Genomic DNA, 20,703 nt, shown 5'->3' with positions numbered 1-20,703 from the left:
ATTTTGAGATGCTATGTTAATCAATGTGCATGATGGTTGGTAAAGTTGGTTGTCTACTAAGAAGTGTCTTTTACTGTTCCTGTAACCTACTTTATCTTAACCTTAAGGTGCTTGCAAGTCCGTGTTTTGATAAATCGAGATCGAGGGAGAGAGATATAAACCTGCCTTTTACTTAACTTGCCTTCTTATACATAGACATCCACTATATATGAATGTGGAATCCATTCCAAGTAGAGATGGAATATATAGTTTAACTATATGTTATTTTAGGCAGAGTGAAGAGTGTACTGTTATGTTTATTTATGATAATTCATGGTTGAATTTAGTACGTATTTTATGCTTAAAATAGCGCACTCATAAATTTTTTCACAGATACCAAATGCAGGTTCTTCAAGAAAATCGTTCTTCTAAGTAACGATCGAGCAACCAAAACTCGATGGAGTGCATTTGGTGATGAAGTGGTTTGCTTAATTAAGAAAGTTGAGATCATTTTTATTGTACTTTCAGGGATGATTTACTTTCTTGTAAATGAAAATGGGATGAGCACCAATAGAGTTAAAAATGTTTGCTGCATTTTTTGTCAAGCTTTGCTCCTTGTAAAAAAAAAATTCATATGCATTTTTTAGAAGACAATTGACTTCGCTGATTTGTGTTTTTTCAAGCAATAGAAAAGATCATGGTTACAAGAACAAATATTCTTAAGAGTTGTGTGGGCCTCTACTAAATACTTGGTCATCCAACTGAGCTGCAATATATTAATCAGGTGTAATAAATAAGTAAACATTTAGTAAAAATTCACAAACATGAGAGATGTTCTTATGATTTGAGGTAATGCTCATAGCTATTGATGCATATAGAAATAAGCACGGCCCCAGTATGCTCTCAGCCCAAGCACGAGCCCCAGTATGCTCTCGGGCCTGTGCAGAGCACGGGAGCCTACATCTAGTTTAATATGCATAATGGTATTCCCGCTGATCAAATTGTTGATTCTGATTGGGATGAGATCAAAGAGCTTACTAAATTTTTAGAAAAATTTTATTATGCTACAAAACAATTTTCTGGTATATATTATTCTACTGTTGCACAAATATTATGGTATATTTGTGGAATTTCTGTTGTATTTGGTAAGTATAAAACAAATCCGACTTATACACCGACCATTAATGAAATAATTTTAAAATTTAAAAAGTATTTTTTCCCTATTCCTGAAGTTTATTTAATTTCTACTCTACTTAACCCATCGTTAAAATTGAGAGGTGCAAAGGGACTTGTTCGTAAAATTTATGAGAATTTAGAAATTCAAGAAAATGAACAACCATCTCTCGAAGACTGCCAAGCTAGCATATATTCTTATGCTAGATCAATGTTTGATAAATATAAATCTATGGATACAACAAGTTGTGAAACTGCTCCTTCTACTTCTAAATCTAGAGCAGAAGTTTTATGGGAAGATATGGATGATATAACAGGTTTTGATTCCTCTATTGATGATGAACTTGATTCTTATCTTAATCAAGGATTGAAAAGTATTAAAGACGAAGAAAGCAAGGAACAACTTTTGTTATGGTGGAGGGAGCGTGGCAAAGCTTTTCCAACACTTTCAATAATGGCCCGAGATATCCTGGCTATTCAAGAATCAAGCATCATCATCAGTAGTATCAGAGAGTGCTTTTAGCGCGACAAGATTTTAAATTGGAGATCATAGACATGCATTAGCGGAGGACACTCTAGAGATTTCCGTATTATTCAGAGATTGGATTAATTCAGAAAGAAGAAATCTTGGTTTTGAAAAATTAACCACTAGGGAAGAAGAAGAATACAATGAGATACTTACCACTGGGAGCGATGACGGCATGGAGCTCATGGAACATCAATCAACATTGCCAATTCCATTAGAATGTCCGAGAGATATTATTGATAAGTTACAAAGAAGCTATATAGGAGCTTACAAATATTAGTATGATAATTTGTAATTGGCTACTAAGAGGCCTAGTGCAAACAGAACCCTTCCTAGAAGGTGGCTGCGTAGATTAGGTGCTCTTCAAAAGAATTATATTTGTATTTGAGATTTGAAAGTTCTATTAATAAAATAAAAGGCTCTAAGCGTTGACTTTTTTTTTTTTATGAATTGTCTTAGTTACTTAATACTTTGAAATTATATTAAACAAATTATAACTCTATTATAAATTTATAATTTCTATAATATTTTATTACAAGTCTTTTATTTTAATATTTTATAATTCTTTACTTAGTTTTCTAATTTTTGTTTTAACATTTAATTTTATTAAATAAGTCAAAGATCTAGCCGCTGCAAACTTTAAAAACATAGTAATTTTCAAAAAACTAGACGTTTTTCTTTTAAAATTAAAAAAATACACTTAAGGCCCACGAACCCGTCCCGTCCCGTTCCGTCCCGTCCCATCCCGTTTGTTAGCGGGACGGGATGGGCCGACCGTTTCGTCCCGTTTGTCCCGTCCCGTCCTGCCACCGTCCCGCTTAAATGTCGTCCCATCCCATCCCGTCCCGTCCCGTCCCGTTAATTTTGTCCTCTCCCGTCCCATTGGACAACCCTAATTACGATAAGTAGCAACAGGATATTCAAGTCCAAAGAAAATAACACTTTGATGCAGAGATGCTAAAGAAGAATGTCACGTAGTCAAGTTATCGGATGGCAAAGGCCTTCAATCGGGTAGGAATGACACCAGGTAGCCACTCTAAAGGGTTTCTATTTAGAAATTAGTTAGTGTGTCCTGAATTTTAATTTATCAATCCAATTTTTCAGGACAAAAATATCCTGAATTGCCCTAAAGTTAAAAATTTTAGTTTATAATTTCAGGACAAAATAAATACTATATTGACTAATCTCTAAATAGCATCCCTGAGAATAGCTATCTGCGCACTTGCCCCTTTAATCTTTGATTGTGTACCTCGCCGGCCCATGTCTAAACTAAAATGATGGGTAGACTCTCATCCGATAAAGTGGGCTAACATATTGGGCCACAGTATGCAGATCTGAGCATTATCGAAATAGAAACATGAAGAATATCCAGCCACCCACTTTCGTGAAGAATTAAGACATGGCCATCCATTAAAACATGGGCCAATTATGGGGCGGATCATTTGCACAAAATTTTAAGCCCAACTGCCGCTGCCTCCTCCCTCCCAGCTCCTTATTTTTCAAATAAAAACATCAGTTCTAATTTTGCATTAACAAAATGCTCCATCTAGTTCTAGTTCTACAACGAAATCTATAGGTTAAGGGGTAATATTACGCAATAAAAGAATTAGGACTGAAAGATAGTCGGTAGATAAGTTAGGGGTGGAAAAGAAAGAGACTTTTTATGACAAGTTATTATTCTATTTTCTAGGTTATTTATGGCAGGTTATTAGTCTATTTTTTCATATTACCATATAAGACTTGGTATAAAAGTAATTTGTAACTCAACTTATTCTGATGGTGCAAAGTATAATGTTATTGTTGGTGCACAAAACTTAAACACATTATACATTTGTTTATACTAGTCTTAGGGTACGCGCGATGTGCGTGAATCCTGTCTTAATGAGTATAAAAAATTTTAAAAATAATTTTGAGTTATAAAATAAAAGTGTAAGTTCCTAAAGATGATCATGAATATTGGTTGTGTATAACTAACTCATTAATTAAAGAAACTATCTCATAAGTCCTCAATCATCAATAATGTAACTTAAGATTTGTTCCAAGTTTGTAATTTCATAATTCCAATTTCCAATTTCACAGCCAAGAACCTTGGAAATGTAAATAATTTTGAAGGATACAACTTATAACATATAAGTAGAGAACTAATAATTTACGAACTTTAGATAACACAAAATCAAAGTGCAATAATAAACAAAAAAAAGATATTTAAAAAAAATAAATAAAGCAAGCTAGTAAGAGAATCTATAATTGAAAGCTAGCTGATAAACCGGCTCATATTTAGCTAAATATATCATGGATTAATAATTAAGGAATCTTATAAATTATCTTGTTAATTTGTGCATTTAAAACTTTTGAAAGTTAAAGTATAATATTGAATAAAATTATCGGTGCATTAGTCCTGTATATTTTTATAAAGTGAAACTATTTACGTTATTGTCCAAGAACCTGTACTTCTTCTTTCTTAAATCTTTTTATTCTTCTTTTATCTATTTTTAAAAATTATTTATATCTAATTTACGTGCAAGACCTATACGAAGTGATATTTTAATAATCTCTATATATTATAATTTATAACTTTCTATATGGTTCGAATAAGAAAATAAATTGATACGCAAAATTTTAATTAATTTTAAGCTCTTAAATATTAAAATAATAATTAAATAACTATTAAATCAACAAAAGTAAATTGTAGAAATTTTCAACAAACGTAACCCACGAGCACGTTTTCTTATTTAATAAACATATTATGGTGAAAGCTAAAAATTAAGACTTTCTTACTTAGTTCAATAAGAAAATATTTAATAACCAAAATTTTAGGTGATTTAAATGTCCTAAACTTAAATTACAATTGTGTCCAATGTGAAATTTATTTTTAAAGAGTAAAAAGGCGAACGATATTTCGCTAAGGGGATTCGTGCTTTTAATATAGTATAGATATAGATAATATAAATCATGTATTAGTCCATGCAAAGAGTTAATCAAAAAGCCCTAAAAAGAACACCAAAACAAGTTCAACAACAATGGTTGGTGCCCATGAAGAGGTCCCCCATGTAGGGGAGCAATCAGGACAGCAATTTTACATCAGTTTTCTTCCCTTAGCTAGCCATCCTTTTTGACAAAGATATTCAAACCCCGTTTGACCATATATTTTGGCACAGTTTTTTTAAATCTTTTTTGAAAACATTGTTTGTTCATAGATTAATGATTTATTTTTGAAAAATTTTTGAAATTATTTTTCAAGTTCCCAAAATCTAGTTTAGGGTAGATTTTGGGTGAAACTTGTTCTCCCACTCACAAAACTTCAAATTTTTTTCAAATAAAATGCATGTCCAAACATAATTTGAACTTTCAAAAATTATTTTTTAAAACTACTTCAAAAATTATTTTTTTCAAGTTTCAACTAAATCTAAGTCCAAACGTTAGCTTAACACACTATCCTAGCTCAACCCTTTCTGTTGAGAGAGAGAGCGCGCTAGAGTATAACATAACATTTCTTACTTTAGTGCTTTCCACCCCTTTTTTCACATTAGAGTTTAGTGCAAGGTGCAAGTAACCTTGTTAATTTACATATCTAAATATCCCATTTTCATAAACTAAATCACAAAAAAATAAGATATTTTTTATCGTCAAAGAGAAGGAAAAAGGATCACATGGGAGCATGTGTGAATAATGACAAGGTCGTTGGTGAACTTTGTTGTACGGTGGATATAGTACGGTTGTGACCCACAAAGTCACACGTTCAATCTTTTTTTTTTTCTCTTTGTTTTAAACAATACAAATATTTTATAGGTACATGATTAGTAGGCACATCATGAAATTAAAGTCCATTATATGTGCACGGAGTCAATAACGTATCTGAGTTGCCCAATAAAATACTCCAACTTTGAGACTACTTTTCGTACTCAATTGATTTTGTTTTCTTAGGTATAAAACTTTTACTCAATATTGCAGCCATCCACGAACTTCTGTTTATCACATTATGCACGCACTTTCAAGTTACAGCAGTTGACTACAAACAATTTTCAAGGGAAAAGGTTGATAGTATAATTATCCGAAAAGGGTTCAAAATGCCTCAGCCTAAACTATTGGAAAAGGTTTAAAAATGCCCTTTATCCACCTATTGGATTAAAAATATCCCTTCATCCACCTTTTTGGTTTACTTATGCCCTTTGACCATTAGGTCAATGCTGAATTAAAAATAATTATTATTCTTTTTGTAAAACTTAAAAAATATATTTTACTAAATATTTTCGTTTTTCTAAATTAATGCACCAGTAGTCCACTAATTTAGTAATGTTCTTTTTTTCAGTTTTTACAAAAACTAATTCAGTTTTTACAAAAAAATAATTTTTTTCATTTTTTTCAGTTTTTTAAAGCATTTTTTTTTTGTAAAAATAGAAGAAAAAAAAGTTTTTAATAGAATATTTTCGTTTTTTGAAAACTGAAAAAAATATTTTCAACAAAATATTATCGTTTTTGAAGAATATTTTTTTTCATTTTTTTCTATTTTTTAAAAAAAAAACAAAAATATTTTTTTTTAAAAAAAAACTGAAAAACGAAAATAAAACGAAATGCTTTAAAAAAACTGAAAAAAAAGAAGGTCAAAAACGAAAATATTTTGTTGAAAATATTTTTTTCTGTTTTTAAAAAACGAAAATATTTTATTCAAACAAATTTTTTTTTCAGTTTTTACAAAAAAAATGTTTTGGAAAAACTGAAAGAAATATTAAAAAAATAATTTTTTTTGTAAAAACTGAAAAAATAAATTAGAAGGCTTTACTAAATTAGTGGACTATTGGTAGTTTAAAAAAACGGAAATATTTTGCAAAATATTTTTTTTAAGTTTTACAAAAAAGAACAATAATTATTTTTAATTTAGCATTGACCTAACGGTCAATTGGCATAAGTGAACCAAAAAATTGGATGGAGGGGTATTTTTAGACCAATAGGTGGATGAAGGGTATTTTTAAACCTTTTCCAATAGTTTAGGGGCATTTTGAACCTCTTTCCGTATAATTATTCGAAATAGAAAGGTGTCGAAAATTAGGGTGGTAGATTGATAGATAGTTGTCTTGTCTTACCGGTAGTTGTAGTACTAGTCGGGTATTTTTCTATTGCTAGTCCCTTGTTTTTATATGGTGTGACATTATTATCAATAGGATTGGCACTATTCTTGTAGTTTCGTACCCCTGGATCTCTATTATTACTCGTGGTATTATTTCTTTTCATTGTCTTATTACCTTGTTGTTGCTATTGTTTCTCTGTTGCTTCACTTTTACTGTTCTTGAGCCGAGGGTCTTTCGGAAATAGCCTCTCTACCTTCATAAGGTAGGGTAAGTCTGCGTACGCACTACCCTCCCCAGATCACACTTGTGAAATTTCATCGGTTTTATTGTTGTTGCAGTTATATTTGTATTCTTGTCAATTGCAAATCTCTGAATTTAAATTGTCTTCTATGAATGAAGCTTAAGAGCGATATACGTGGACTTACCGTATCCAAATTCTTCAACAAAAAAAAAATTAAAGTTGTCACTTAATGTTTAACTATAATATAAAATTATTCTCAAATTAAAGCTCCCTAAGGAGTCGACCAAAAAAATGAGATTTTTTACCAATGGCAGGGTACTGTTATGTCCAACATATAATAGAGGGCAAAACTGCTAAATTTTGAATTACACATGAACAGTTTTGACCCATTAGCCTATTTTTAAAGTGCCTCCATTCTGGTGCTCACATCTAGGATCATGCTTTGGATATTCAACTATTCGTTATGTAAATTTATTCCGTTTACTAATCTTGTGGAGGTGTGATAACCACATCATTTTATTTAATTCTTATCCCTTAAAAAAATAAAATCTCATCCCTGCTGTTCATTTTGACCTACAAAAGTTTATAAATTCAGTTCCACAATGACCATTATATTAAAAACAAATTTTATAGTCAGCCAATGTTGTTGCTACGAAGGAGGCATTTCCTTTGCTGCATATTCTTTTTAAAAAAAGAAAAAAATATCTAATAAAGTATTTTAACACTATTGGCCCATAGCTAGCTGTTATACCATCATTTTGTGAGAGTCCTACTGTTGACAAAAGAGAGTGAACTCTTCATAACAATAATGACAAAAAATAAATACTTAATTAAACAGTGGGATAGGAGACAGAAACCATCTCGAAGGAGGTGAAGTCAAATGAGGACGTCCTTGTACTAATGAATCAAATCCATATGTTATTTTAAAAGTTCTTTTGGTTACTTCACAAAATCTCCGGACATGAATGCGTCGAGATCTTGGAGGACAAAAAGGATTTGACCCAAAGTCCCAAACAAAGAAAAATGAAAGAAAAAGATATTGGGATAGCTTTAACTAGCACTGCCTTCATTTACCATATACTTGTAAGATGTTCAATTGACAAATGATTTACTTGTATATATTGACGGTGTAAAGAATTTTATGATTTAGGTTTGCAACAAAGACACTATTTTCTTAGAATTTATAGTTACACAATGCGATATAAAAGGACAGTTCGGTGCGCTAAGCTCCCGCTATGTGCGGTTCGGGGAAGGGACGAACCACAAGGATCTACAGTACGCAGCCTTACCCTGCATTTCTGCAAGAGACTGTTTCCACGACTTGAGCCCGTGACCTCCTGGTCACATGGCAACAACTTTACCAGTTACGCCAGGCTCCCCTTCGTTGCACAATGCGATAGTGGTAAAAGAAAACCAGTCTATTTAATTTAACTAGCTGTATCATGTCGTTTTATCTATTTTCAGGTTACCAATTGCCATATCAAGTTTGTTATGAAGATTTACATGATGTGAAGTGTAATCGGTCAAGTTAATATAATCGTGTAAAAAAAAATTATAGATCGTGAGTGCGCAAAAAAATTAATATTTTTTAAACTTTATCAAACATGTTCCAACTTCATTTATCTAACATAAGTTTGTAATTAACATGAGGGAATTATCGGTATTATTTCTTAGGTAGTGGAGATTGAATAACATGATGAATGACCAGAGAATCAAAAAGAAGTTGCCTTGAAGTTTCTACAGAGTTGATGATTTCAAACTTTTCAAGCCTATCCAAATGGAACATGCTTTACGTGTCAAACAATTAGAGCCTGATTTTATTGACTACTCCCCAAGTATATAACTTTCTGACGTTTGATTATTCTTTTCTTCTTTTTGGATCTTGCCTAACATTTTAAATCTTATTTTTGTTTTGTTTTGTTTTCTTTTTCAACTTATGAAAGAGCAGAAGAAAATGAAAAGAAAAATAACAACGGCATTCACATAGAGACAATTAATAAGTTTAACATCCAAATTCAAGTAAAAGAAATAGAAGATGGTATGATTAAGCAACTACGTACATTGCCTTTGTTTTTGTGTGTATACCCAAAGTCCAAAATCAGAATGAAAGAATGAAAATAACTTAATTAAAGTTTCCCTTCCTCCCCCGGATAATAATACAAGCAAAAAGATATGAACATGTAAATTCTTTCCAAGTTTCATCCCCTAACGTCCTAAGAAAGGGATAATAAAATTAAAAAAAAATGGATAAAGAAGACTAATGGTAATTGACAGCAAGTTTACAAAAGAAAATAATATGCGATATTATTTCCTTTATTAGTTCCCTGAGAAACTGCTAGTCTTGTTGCTATTGCTTGTGGGACCGGACGTGGGGTTGTTGCCATTGTTAGGATGAGAGCCACCGATGATGGAGGAGATGGCGGCGGCAAGGGCGGCAGTGAAGTTGGGGTCGGCAGTGATGGCGGCCGTGGCGGCGGAAAGTGTATCAGAAAATGAGGGGTGGTGAATATTGTCTTGAGAGACTTGTAAACCTGAAAATCTTGATTGGTTATACAAAGCCTGGCCCAAAACCTGAGGCATTTGTGGAGCTGACATTGAACCAACAAAATTCGGATGATTAAGGCCAGCTGGTAAAGGAACTTGGAATTGTGGAGCTTGGGTTCTTTGATGATAATTAGACATTGCATTTGGATTTTGAGTAAGGTCCAAAGTTACAGTAGGAAATGGAGCTGATGCTGAAATAGTTGCCATATTTGATGAACATGGAAGAATAGTCCTTGCTAGGAAATTTGTATTCATTAAACCATCAGCACTTGGCATTGAACCAGACAGCAACATGCTTGCTGCTGCTGAAGTGGTGGATGCCATAGCCATGGCTGCTGGTGGTAGTGGGTGGTTATGTGTACCTTCGTATGTTGTTATTAAGATTGTCCTGTCCTCAGCACACCTTTGCACCTGAACATTTATGTCAGTGCTCCACGTTAGACTTACTTCAATTTTATCAAATGACAGATAAAGGTGATCTTATAGCGTAAAAATTCATAAAACAGATAGTATATATTACTTAAACTCGTAAATTAAACATAGATGAATGTACCTGTTTGCGCACTGGACAACCCACAGCCATGGTGCAGCGATAATAAGCACGTGGACATGGATTACCTTTTGCCATCTTCTGACCATATTTTCTCCACTGGCAACCATCACTAATCTACAAAATTTTCAGACACATGACTTAGTTTGATACAGAAATAATTAACATGTTACTACATAACAGTACATAAAAGCCTCTGCTTAATTAATTAATAGTAACAAGTTATGTACCATGGGAGCTTCTGATCGGGCACGGACAGAGACACGAGCTTTCCTCATCGTTGCTTCTGCTGTTTGTTCAACAGGTTTTGAGGAATTCATCAATTTAGGAACCTTGTTGGGAACCCAACTCTCAGATTCTGGGCTTTCTTCCCTACCAATTGCCTTATCTCTTGACATTTCCATGTGGTTACGAGGTGATCCAGAAAGTGTTCTCTCTTCTGATGTTGAATGGGATTGAGATGGTTCGTCCATTGGATCAGCTTTGGCACTACTTGGACCTAGCTCCATGAATTGTCTTGGAACTATGTTCCCATCTTTTTCTTGATTCTTCTCTTCAGACTTCACTTCAATAACCTAAAGAAATAATAGATGATTATCTGATTGTGGAAATATCTATTAACGTCGATCAAAATTTAAACTTTAGAATTTACTGTTTTACTAAAGGAAGATTTTTTGGAAAGTACCTCATGGTTATGTGTACTTTCAGTTCTTGAAATCAGCTGCTGTTGCTGTTGCATGAGGGTAACAAGATGCATCTGAAGTGCAGAATAACTGTTGGTAACTTGAGTAAGCATCCCTTTTAGACGTTGATTTTCAGTATTCATCCTTTCCAGCTCAACTTGCAATTGTGCCAACTGCTATACGTAAATTAAGACAATAGAAGATACATTTGAATTAATTCCCTAATAAGAATACATGTATGTGACATAAAAGACATAGTATCAAAGTTTCATTAATGGAAACTTGAAGTTGACAACTATAGTTTTTTTTCCTTTTGCGTTAAACTAATAAGTTATCATCAAATTACCTCATTTTTAGTTCTTTTTTCTTCAACTTCTGATGAAATCCCATCATCTACTGTTGATTGATCACTAATTCCAGTATTTGCAGTCACAAGTTGCAAACCAGTCTACATAAAATTAAATAACAAACAATTATTATATGATCACTTGAAATTATTCAAGAAATGATGGATCTAGAATTTAAAGATGGTAGATTATGAGCTTAGAGGGTGACCTCTAATATTTATATATGAATCAATCTATATACTTGTTTTTCATACATATATGTAAAGTCTAACCCAAAATGAATAAGATGAAAAAAAAAATCCAATAAAGGAATCACTTACATTTACAAACAAATCAGTCCTCATAGTATTATTACCCTCAGAATTCTCCTTCTTTACAACGACATCATGAATAGATTTCTTTTCAGAGAAGAAGTCAACTTCATTAACCATGCCCCGCCGTTTCTCGTCAGCCGGAAATTCAGCTCCGGAAAACATTTCACCACCCTTGATATTATTCAATCTTGGGCTTAAATTAAAACCAAAAAAAGGCTTGTTCTTGAAAAAACCAACTTTATCAGAAGAATTTTCAAGGGTAAGACCCCATCCTTTGTCCATAAAATCAGTACTATATCAAAGAATAAATATGCTGGAGAATTAATATAGAGCAGTAGAAGATCAAAAGCCAAAGAAGAAGCAAACTAGAGAAATGAAAAAAGTAGGAAAATGTGGAGATAGAAAGATGATAATGAAGAGTCTAAGAAGTTTTTAGCAGATGCAATGGACGCAGCTATAAAAAGACTTGAGGTGGTGACTTCTGCGAAGGTTACGTAGACCAAGAAAACTACGTTTATTAAGTACACAAAAATAAAAATAAAATAAAATAAAATAAATACTTTACCTTCCAAAAAATGTCACTGTTACTGTTTGGACACTCAAACAATTTTTTACTTAACTGTGCAACTTTTTTCAAGCAACTCCAAATACGTCTACCATAAAGTTATTACTACTATAAGTTATACAAATAAAGTTTTACGAAAATTTATACTAATTTGCTTATTTAAAAGATTTAGAATTTAATATCTGAATTTATCCAAAATATAAATGAGTTAATCCTTTGTAACAAGTAGAAACCATTTTTTCATCTGCTTGAAATTTTGAAGAAGAGTTTTCAGAAAAACTATTTTCAGCAATAAAAAACAAAAAAAAAAGTTTTTCCAAAAAATTGAATAATCATTTTAAGTAACTTTAGTTTTTAAGGAAATTAAATAAAATTCTTTCTTGGTTTTGATAGAAAATTTATTTTTGCAAAAAGTTGAATTCTTACTCTTCTAGTACTATATAATTTTTTAAGCAAACACATAAAGTTATTTGATCTTGTGGAGGGAAAATATGGATGTGGTCAAAAGTGAGAAATGAGAAAAAGAAAAGGGTGTTATGGTGAAAATAACGCAACGTAAGATGGTGCGTCATTTTATCTTGACAGGTGGCAGAAGGTGGGACCCAAAAGGTGAGGAAAAAGCGGAGAGGGGTTTCCGTCTCAAATGGTCAAGACTGAGTTTGACTCGTTCCATTAAAGTAAAGAGAAGAGAAGAAGAAATCCACCCGCCCGAGCGGTGCGGCGCGTCCCACGTGATTAGAAAAGAAAAACTATGAGAATAAAGTCAACGCATTTGATGGACATACTTTTCGGGTCACATTGACGACTGGTAGGGGTGTTCATGATTCGGTCTGGATCGATTTTTCCCTAAAAAACAATCAAACCAAGTAAGTTGGTTTTTCAAATATTAGAACCAAACCAAACCAATTAAGTCGGTTTTTCTCGATTCGGTTTATGTCGGTTTTTCGGTTTTTTCGGTTATTTGTCGGGTTTTTTTTAAATATAAGACATACACTACCAAACACATATTTCGGCGACCATATTTTCAATGTAACACTATCAAATCAATTGCACTTTGAGAAATCTATTATTTACCAAGATATATTGATGATAATTGAATCAAATAGTGATGAATAATTTAAGGACTCAATTAAAAATATGTTATTTTTAACACGAAATGGATTCTTACACTAAACTAAAGAAAACTACCAATCAAACTAGAATGTAAAGGTAAAGAACTATATTAAAAGTGCAAACTATTAACATTTACCATAATTTTTTTGAAACTTTGTATAACAATATACATATTTATAGGTGTAATATTAAATTTGAAATAGCTACTCCTATAGTCGGTTTGGTTCGGTTTTTTTCTGATTAATACCAAAACCAAACCAAATTTGTTCGGTTTTTAAAATTCAAAACCAAAACCAAACCAAACCAAAAAGTATCGGTTTTTTTGGTCGGTTTGATTTGGTTTTCGGTTTGGTTCGGTTTTGCGGGTTTTTATGAACACCCCTAACGACTGGGTATTCTGCTAATTTTCGAAAAACATTTGCTTACTTCAAAACATATTAAAGTTATCAACTTATTACGATTAAATAATTTTATGAGGTAAAATACAAATTAGGAGTACTTAATTATGATAAGTGAAAATGATATATGCAGACATATATCATGCATATATTAATTCGATATAAAAATTTTGCCAGTAAATTTCATATTATTTTATTATTTATTGAATTAAATTTTATCCACGTGGTAAGACAAAATATATAGTAACTACTCAAGTAATATTTCCTTATCAAACCTAGATGTATATAACTTAGAGGATGTGAAGTAATACTTCATGTCTTTGTCTACGGCCAACACACATATAAAAACACATATGTATATATGTATGTAGTAAATGGATTGTGACAAATTAAGAGCCAGTTTGGAAAGCCATATAGGAATTGAATTTGGGTGTAATTAGTATAATTACACAGTTTGGCATGTTTGTTTGGCCAAGTAATTATTTGGTCACCATGGAATTGGGTGTAATTACACTCTCCAATTCTCAAGGGGAGGTGAGAATTGGTGGTAATTACTCCGTGTAATAACAATATTGCTTTTTAGTTTCTTTCCTTTTTGTTGTTATTTTAATTTATTTTCTTTATAACTTTTTATTTCTATTTTTTAAATTTTATTTTTACCTTTTAATTTCTTTTGAAATTTAAAGATATATTTTTCTTTGTACATTATTTATCTTTTATTTCTCTACATTTACTTCTTGTGATTCCAAGTAATTGCTTATATTTTAATTTTTATTTATTTTATTATTCTATTTTTTGAATCTACACCTCCTAATATTAGAAATAATGAGTCATTAACAAACTTAGCATATAATGACTGATGCAATTAAAGTAGAATTTCGTTGTTGAATGTGGTTATAAACTAATTATGTTTCCTAATCTTAAGTTGTAGTGGAGTTTACTATTATTATGTTGGAATTTGACATATGTTAAACTTTTTTTTTTTGAATTTTAGAAATTATGTTATATTCATGGTTCCAATTTACTTGTTTTAGTAGTATTGCTCACGTTGCATGTTCTTCATTTTTTTAGTTAGAATTGATAGATTGATTTTGTCAAACATTTGAATAATGTTATGACGTTATATTTATAAATATTAATTTATTTTATCAAACATGAATTCCATGATGTTCTTACAAAACGTATGTTTTTAGTTTTTGTAAGTATCTAAATTAAATATTATTAATCATGAATATATATATATATATTATTTTTACAAAATTAGTTATAAATATATAATTACTAATTAATGTATATGTACGAAAAAATATACATCTTAAATACCAAATATAATATTATTTATACTTGAAAATTTTTATAGGCATATATTGATTATAAATTTTAAGTTTTGATAATTACTTCATTTAAAATTTAATTTAATTGTGTAATTACACTTGTGCAATCAAACAGTAAACTTGTAATTACGCTATAACAAACAAACAGGTCGTCGTAATTACACAACTGTGTAAGTACTAGGTTGTGTAATTGCTACTCTAGTAATTACACATATTCCAATTACATGGTGACTTTCCAAAAAGACCCTAAAAAAGATTAAAAGAAAAAGAACATAGAAGCGTGAAAACTGCAAAGCGCGGGCCAATGTCCTAAAGTCCATATTAAAAGCCAATCTCTTAAATTGAATAGTACTAATCGATTTGGATTCCCACATTTCCATACCACTTTGTCCCCAGTAATTCTCAGCTAGAACCACATGATGGAAAAAGCTTCTTCCTTTCGCCCTTTTGACTCACGAAAATAAATGTCCTTTCCCTCTTACCAAACACGTATTTAATTTCAAATACTATTCACATTTAAAACTTTTTTCTAATTTTCTAATAAGGAAAAGCAATTTTAAAAATTCACATTTCAAACTTTAAAATGGTATCAACTACAACTTTAAAATGATTTTTCTCTGTCAAGCTATTTTTTTTTTTGTATTTTAATATTTTCTTTCGCAGTTACTAGTAAAATATACGTAAGTGAAATTATGATTTGTCATCATTGGAAATATTGGTAAAATAGTGAAGTTTTATTTGAAGAGTACTTCAAGTGAATAATGATTTTTACACACAAATAAGATTTTTTTTCAAGTAAAATTTATTTACTAGCTTCTAAATATTCCTTTTCAACTTCAACGTGATCATTCTGGTCCAATTTTGATGAGTAAAATCACTCAATAACATATATGCTTTAAACACTTATGACTTAAAATATACGAATAATAAATTATTTTATTTTGCATAAGTTGATTCAGTCCAATCCCTTAAGAAGTAATTTCATTGTCCCAATTCATTTGAAGGTCAAAGGAAATATTCATCTACGACGGTCAAAGCATTATATGTTCACATAGTTAATATAATTTTAAAAAATTAAAAAGAGTATTAAAAATGTAATAAAATTACTAACTTGACTTTCTAGATGGAGTAATGCTTTCACATAAAATAAAATGAGATGAAATGAGTAATATTAAAAAAATAGAGTGTAACATGTAAGTAATGTGCCGCGAAGCAGGGGAAAAAAATGCTAAATCAATGAAAAATATCTGCGTATAGGTCATAGCCACCCAATATATACTCATTCTCTGTTCTCCCTTCAAAACCCTCTAGCTCCTCGTTCTTCTCCCATCTCCATTTCCTCTTTCGACTTCCAAGGCGAGTGGAACGCAGGTAACTTTAACTTTCTCTCTCTTAAGCATCTCACTCTCTGTCTACAACATGTATTTGGATGGTCTAAAAATCGGAGATTCTCACCGTAAATTTCACTTTTTTTTTTGCTTAGTCCTAAATTCGTTTCACTTTGTTCTTCTTAGATCTGTGAAATTGTAGAGATTTTTCACTTGTTTGACTTCTTGCACTGTCATTTCATTTTGATTTATCTATTTTGTGTAGATTTTGAGTTTTTAATGTATGTGTGTGTTTGTTGGAAATGGATCGTAGGTTTATGGATCTACGCTTTTATCGATCTGATTTTTGTGTTAAAGTGTTGTTGCCGTGTTTTTAGACGCTCTTATAGATGTGGATTATAGATCTGGTCAACGAGTAATGTGTTTCTGATTGTTTTTTTGTTCTATGTAATTTAACATTATGTTGTGTGGTATGAGAATCTAGAATTCTGTTAGTGAAGCATGTATAATAGCTAGTTGTATCTGTTAAAAGTAAGAGACGGAGCTTTTGGCATTTGTTTGTCCCTGAACAAAGTATGTACATACTCTGCAGATCTGGTCAATGCCTAGTGTGGTTCTGATTTCCGTGTTCTATGTAAGGATTTAAATTATATGCACTGATGGTGTAAAGATTCTTTTATACTATCAATGTTTTTTAACTCGTTATATCAGGTTAGTTATCATTTTTACTGGATTATTATTAATATTAGTTCTTTTCAAGAGATTTGCATGTTATTACCTTATAAGTGACCTAATAGTGTAATTGTTTGCACGGTATGTTGTTAACAATATTTACATTATCAAGTTACTTATTAAGTAATTACAGGTAATTGTTTTGATAAACATTAATTGGCAATCTAGTAAAATGGTAACTAACCTGCTATAACATGTTAACATTCATTGATAGCGTAAAAAAATCTCTACACTGACAATATATATGTTTTAAATCATTTATAATCTTGTTGTCTAGTATAAGAATCTAGAATTTTGTTAGTGAAGTATGTACTATAGGCTATAGCTAGGGGCATTTGGTAAAGTAAGAGAACTAGCTTTGGTGTTTTTGTTTTGAACTGTAGACATATATCATCCGGATGTTTTGCTGTTTTCTAGAGTAAAAAAAAGATTATGTATTGACTAAATAATTTGATTTTGTGTTTCACAAACTGTGTTGTAGACTTGTGATTTGTTTCTTGTATTGTAAGCACAAGTTTAGAAGTATGTAGATTTGATTCTATCATTCTAGTATCATTGTCAGCCTTCCTTACTCTATGTCTGTATCCGTGGATGAGCTTTACTACTGACCTTCGTATAGGTTTGGTCAGTTGCTGTCTAGTGTGAGCTAAAAGAACATATGTCCTTTGCTGTTGTAAATCAACCATTTGTTATTTTGCTATAAAAGAGAAACTATTTTCTCCATCCCATTTTTGTTTGAGGTTATTTGAAAGGATAGAGAGTTTAAGGTGCTATAGTACAAGAAAAAATTAAAATAATATTTGTAAAGCTAGTTTCATAATAGCTTAAGAATTTGAATTCTCGAAAGTTGTATAAAAATGGAATAGTGTCAAGTATTTTCAACATCCCGAAATGGAGAGTGCCATATAAATTGGGATGGACTTTTGGAGGGAGTAATGATTATTCCGAACAATAGTCCAATGATAAGTTACCTTCATGTTGTGTTCAAATTATTTGCATTATGCATTGTGCCAGCCATTGCACAGGTTATCGTTTAGTGTTACATCATTATTTTCCTATGGTTGGAGAATTAAACGTAAGCATCATTGATTTACTTGGCTGATTGCTGTTGAGAATTGAGAAAAATGGTATTCATTGACAATTTCCGTATAAAGGAAAAGTACCATCTTGAACATGCTGAAAGGCATGAATTTTGGTCTGTTGATATAGTGTACTAATTTTCTATGTTGCTACGCAATATATTATTAGTGAATTCTGCTCCGTTGAGCTCCCATTGTGAGTAATGAGAATAAAAATTTGCTGAAATCACCCGGGGGATTGGTTAGTGGCTTGCATTTCTTTAGTAGTTTAGATGGAGGTTAAAGTTCTCTATTATGAATCTTTGTCAAAAGAAAATTTGAGCTTAAGAGAAAGACCTAAGTCTATTGCTTCATCCTTGCAGGAGTTTATTTAGCAATGGCGGATAACCAGCACCCAACTGTTTTTCAGAAGGTAGCTAACCAGATGCATCTGAGCTCCAGTCTTTCCCAGGATGTCCATGCTCGCTACGGTGGCATTCAAAGGCCTGCTCTCTATCAGAGGCGTTTTGCATATGGCAATTACTCTAATGCAGGACTGCAAACCTGCCAAGCCACACAGGATCTCTCATTGATTGCAGCAAACGCTTCACCAGTGTTTGTGCAAGCTCCCCAAGAGAAAGGACTTGCAGCTTTTGCCACTGACTTCCTTATGGGTGGTGTTTCTGCTGCTGTGTCAAAGACTGCTGCTGCCCCTATTGAGCGTGTGAAACTTTTGATCCAAAACCAAGATGAGATGATTAAGGCTGGTAGACTGTCAGAACCATACAAGGGAATTGGAGATTGTTTCGGGAGGACAATTAAAGAGGAAGGATTTGGTTCTTTGTGGAGAGGAAACACTGCTAATGTCATCCGTTACTTCCCTACTCAGGTATGCCATTTACTTGCATTGGATACTGCAATTTATGACATGGGCACTGAATCTGTTGATTTTTGGTAATACGGAATACTGACTGATATTGTGTTCCACAGGCCTTGAACTTTGCATTTAAGGACTACTTCAAGAGGCTCTTCAACTTCAAGAAGGACCGTGATGGCTACTGGAAGTGGTTTGCAGGCAACCTTGCATCTGGTGGTGCTGCTGGTGCTTCCTCTTTGCTCTTTGTTTACTCCCTTGACTATGCTCGTACTCGTCTTGCAAATGATGCCAAGGCTGCAAAGAAGGGAGGTGGGAGACAGTTTAATGGTTTGGTCGATGTCTACAAGAAGACACTTGCATCTGATGGAATTGCTGGATTGTACCGTGGGTTCAACATTTCATGTGTCGGTATCATCGTGTACCGTGGTTTGTACTTCGGAATGTACGACTCCTTGAAGCCAGTGCTGTTGACTGGAAACATGCAGGTTAGTGATCTGCTCCTTGGGTATTTTCTCTGATGATATCATATGTTGACAGTTATGTTCAGATGCTTACATTACTTAAATTTTGTTGCCTGCTACTTTGGTAGTTTGGAGTTTAAGATATTATGGTGTGTTTATGACTTCATTTTGTTAGGAGTTATTATTGACCTTGGTTAATCTCTTGATGCTTACAGGATAGTTTCTTTGCTAGCTTTGCTCTTGGATGGCTTATTACCAATGGTGCTGGTCTTGCATCCTACCCAATTGACACTGTTAGAAGAAGAATGATGATGACATCTGGTGAGGCTGTGAAGTACAAGAGCTCATTCGACGCCTTCTCCCAGATCCTTAAGAATGAGGGTGCCAAATCTCTGTTCAAGGGTGCTGGTGCTAACATCCTCCGAGCCGTTGCTGGTGCTGGTGTGTTGGCAGGTTATGACAAGCTTCAGGTGATCGTTTTTGGAAAGAAATATGGCTCCGGTGGTGCCTAAGTCCGACCTTAACAACTTGTTTTTTTAGAATTAGAATATGGTGATGAAAATCCTTCTGAAGTTAAATTCGAAGAACTGTTTTGGGGCAGATCTTTTTCGTTTTTCCCTGTCCCTTTTGAATAATTCAAAATCTAGAGGGTTAGAACTTGAAACCCACAATTAATTATTCCCTTGTGTAAGGGGTGGTTTTGTTATGCAGACCTTTATCACAGCAGAGTTTACAGATTATCATAATCAATTTTGATTGAATTAAATTCAAATCAGTTTCATCTGATGTTCAAGTATCTTTCTTGAATCCTTGCATTCTTTCATATTCGTCCTTTTTATTAGGCTTTTGGCAAGTATCATTTCAAAGTAAACTTCAATAACGATATTAGTTCTCTGTCTCTTTCAAGTTGCTTACTCCTGTAGTACTTACAGTTAATGTTGTGCAGTATTTTTGAATTCTAGTACTCTTGTCTCTGGAAAGAGCATGATTGCCTCCTATTTGCAGCCAGGAAGTTACAAATTACTATTAAGGGCTAATTTTTTTTTTTTTTTGCTCATACTTGATTATGTTTGTAAGAATGCAAAGTTATTGATTAATATTGTATATATCTACGAATCAAAGGAGAGGAGAATATATATATATATATATATATATATATATATGAACGTGCGTTGCACATTAATGATAATATGTGATGATTTAAATATTTATTTATATGAAGGAACAAAAAATTAATTAATGAGAGATTTTATGTATAATAATACAACAATCATTTAAATGTCGAAAAATATTATTACATTAGCATAATACATGAATTTCAAATAAAAGGACATCATCAAAACTTATATAAATGATCAATTTGTCATGTTAGTTAGATAATTGTGTATTATAGTTTAAAAGTATTTAATGTTAT

The 20,703-nt window shown here is 32.1% G+C and overlaps 2 protein-coding genes across 3 annotated transcripts; one reads left to right on the top strand and one right to left on the bottom strand.

Moving 5' to 3' along the window:
- LOC109229495 (probable WRKY transcription factor 31) lies at window positions 8,972-11,897 on the bottom strand. 2 transcript variants are annotated; one of them, XM_019394959.1, is made up of 6 exons: window positions 11,430-11,897; window positions 11,109-11,210; window positions 10,765-10,938; window positions 10,310-10,654; window positions 10,083-10,196; window positions 8,972-9,940 (listed from the first exon to the last, which is right to left on the bottom strand). In XM_019394959.1, the coding sequence occupies exons 1-6, from the start codon at window positions 11,703-11,705 to the stop codon at window positions 9,302-9,304; spliced, it is 1,650 nt and encodes a 549-aa protein (XP_019250504.1). In that variant the 5' UTR covers window positions 11,706-11,897; the 3' UTR covers window positions 8,972-9,301. The 2 variants fall into 2 exon arrangements, with proteins under 2 accessions (XP_019250504.1, XP_019250512.1); XM_019394967.1 differs by having other exon boundaries at window positions 10,765-10,935.
- Window positions 16,046-20,085, top strand: LOC109229486 (ADP,ATP carrier protein, mitochondrial). Its single transcript, XM_019394947.1, has 4 exons — window positions 16,046-16,204; window positions 18,335-18,840; window positions 18,942-19,313; window positions 19,505-20,085. The coding sequence occupies exons 2-4, from the start codon at window positions 18,349-18,351 to the stop codon at window positions 19,799-19,801; spliced, it is 1,161 nt and encodes a 386-aa protein (XP_019250492.1). The 5' UTR covers window positions 16,046-16,204; window positions 18,335-18,348; the 3' UTR covers window positions 19,802-20,085.

This window comes from Nicotiana attenuata, chromosome 1 (assembly GCF_001879085.1).
Source record: "Nicotiana attenuata strain UT chromosome 1, NIATTr2, whole genome shotgun sequence".
NCBI classification, from domain to species: domain Eukaryota; kingdom Viridiplantae; phylum Streptophyta; class Magnoliopsida; order Solanales; family Solanaceae; genus Nicotiana; species Nicotiana attenuata.
The sequence above is the reverse complement of the archived record's forward strand: the minus strand, read 5'-3'. Positions and strand labels throughout refer to the sequence as shown.

Excerpts from the sequence above, each read along its gene's own strand:
- LOC109229495 (XM_019394959.1), bottom strand. The coding sequence starts at position 11,705 with ATGGACAAAGGATGGGGTCTTACCCTTGAAAATTCTTCTGATAAAGTT. Across the intron at positions 10,939-11,108 it reads AAAAAAGAACTAAAAATGAG|CAGTTGGCACAATTGCAAGT; the intron begins GTAATTTGATGA and ends ATTTACGTATAG. Across the intron at positions 10,655-10,764 it reads AAAGTACACATAACCATGAG|GTTATTGAAGTGAAGTCTGA; the intron begins GTACTTTCCAAA and ends TTATTTCTTTAG.
- LOC109229486 (XM_019394947.1), top strand. The coding sequence starts at position 18,349 with ATGGCGGATAACCAGCACCCAACTGTTTTTCAGAAGGTAGCTAACCAG. Across the intron at positions 18,841-18,941 it reads TCCGTTACTTCCCTACTCAG|GCCTTGAACTTTGCATTTAA; the intron begins GTATGCCATTTA and ends TGTGTTCCACAG. Across the intron at positions 19,314-19,504 it reads TGTTGACTGGAAACATGCAG|GATAGTTTCTTTGCTAGCTT; the intron begins GTTAGTGATCTG and ends TGATGCTTACAG.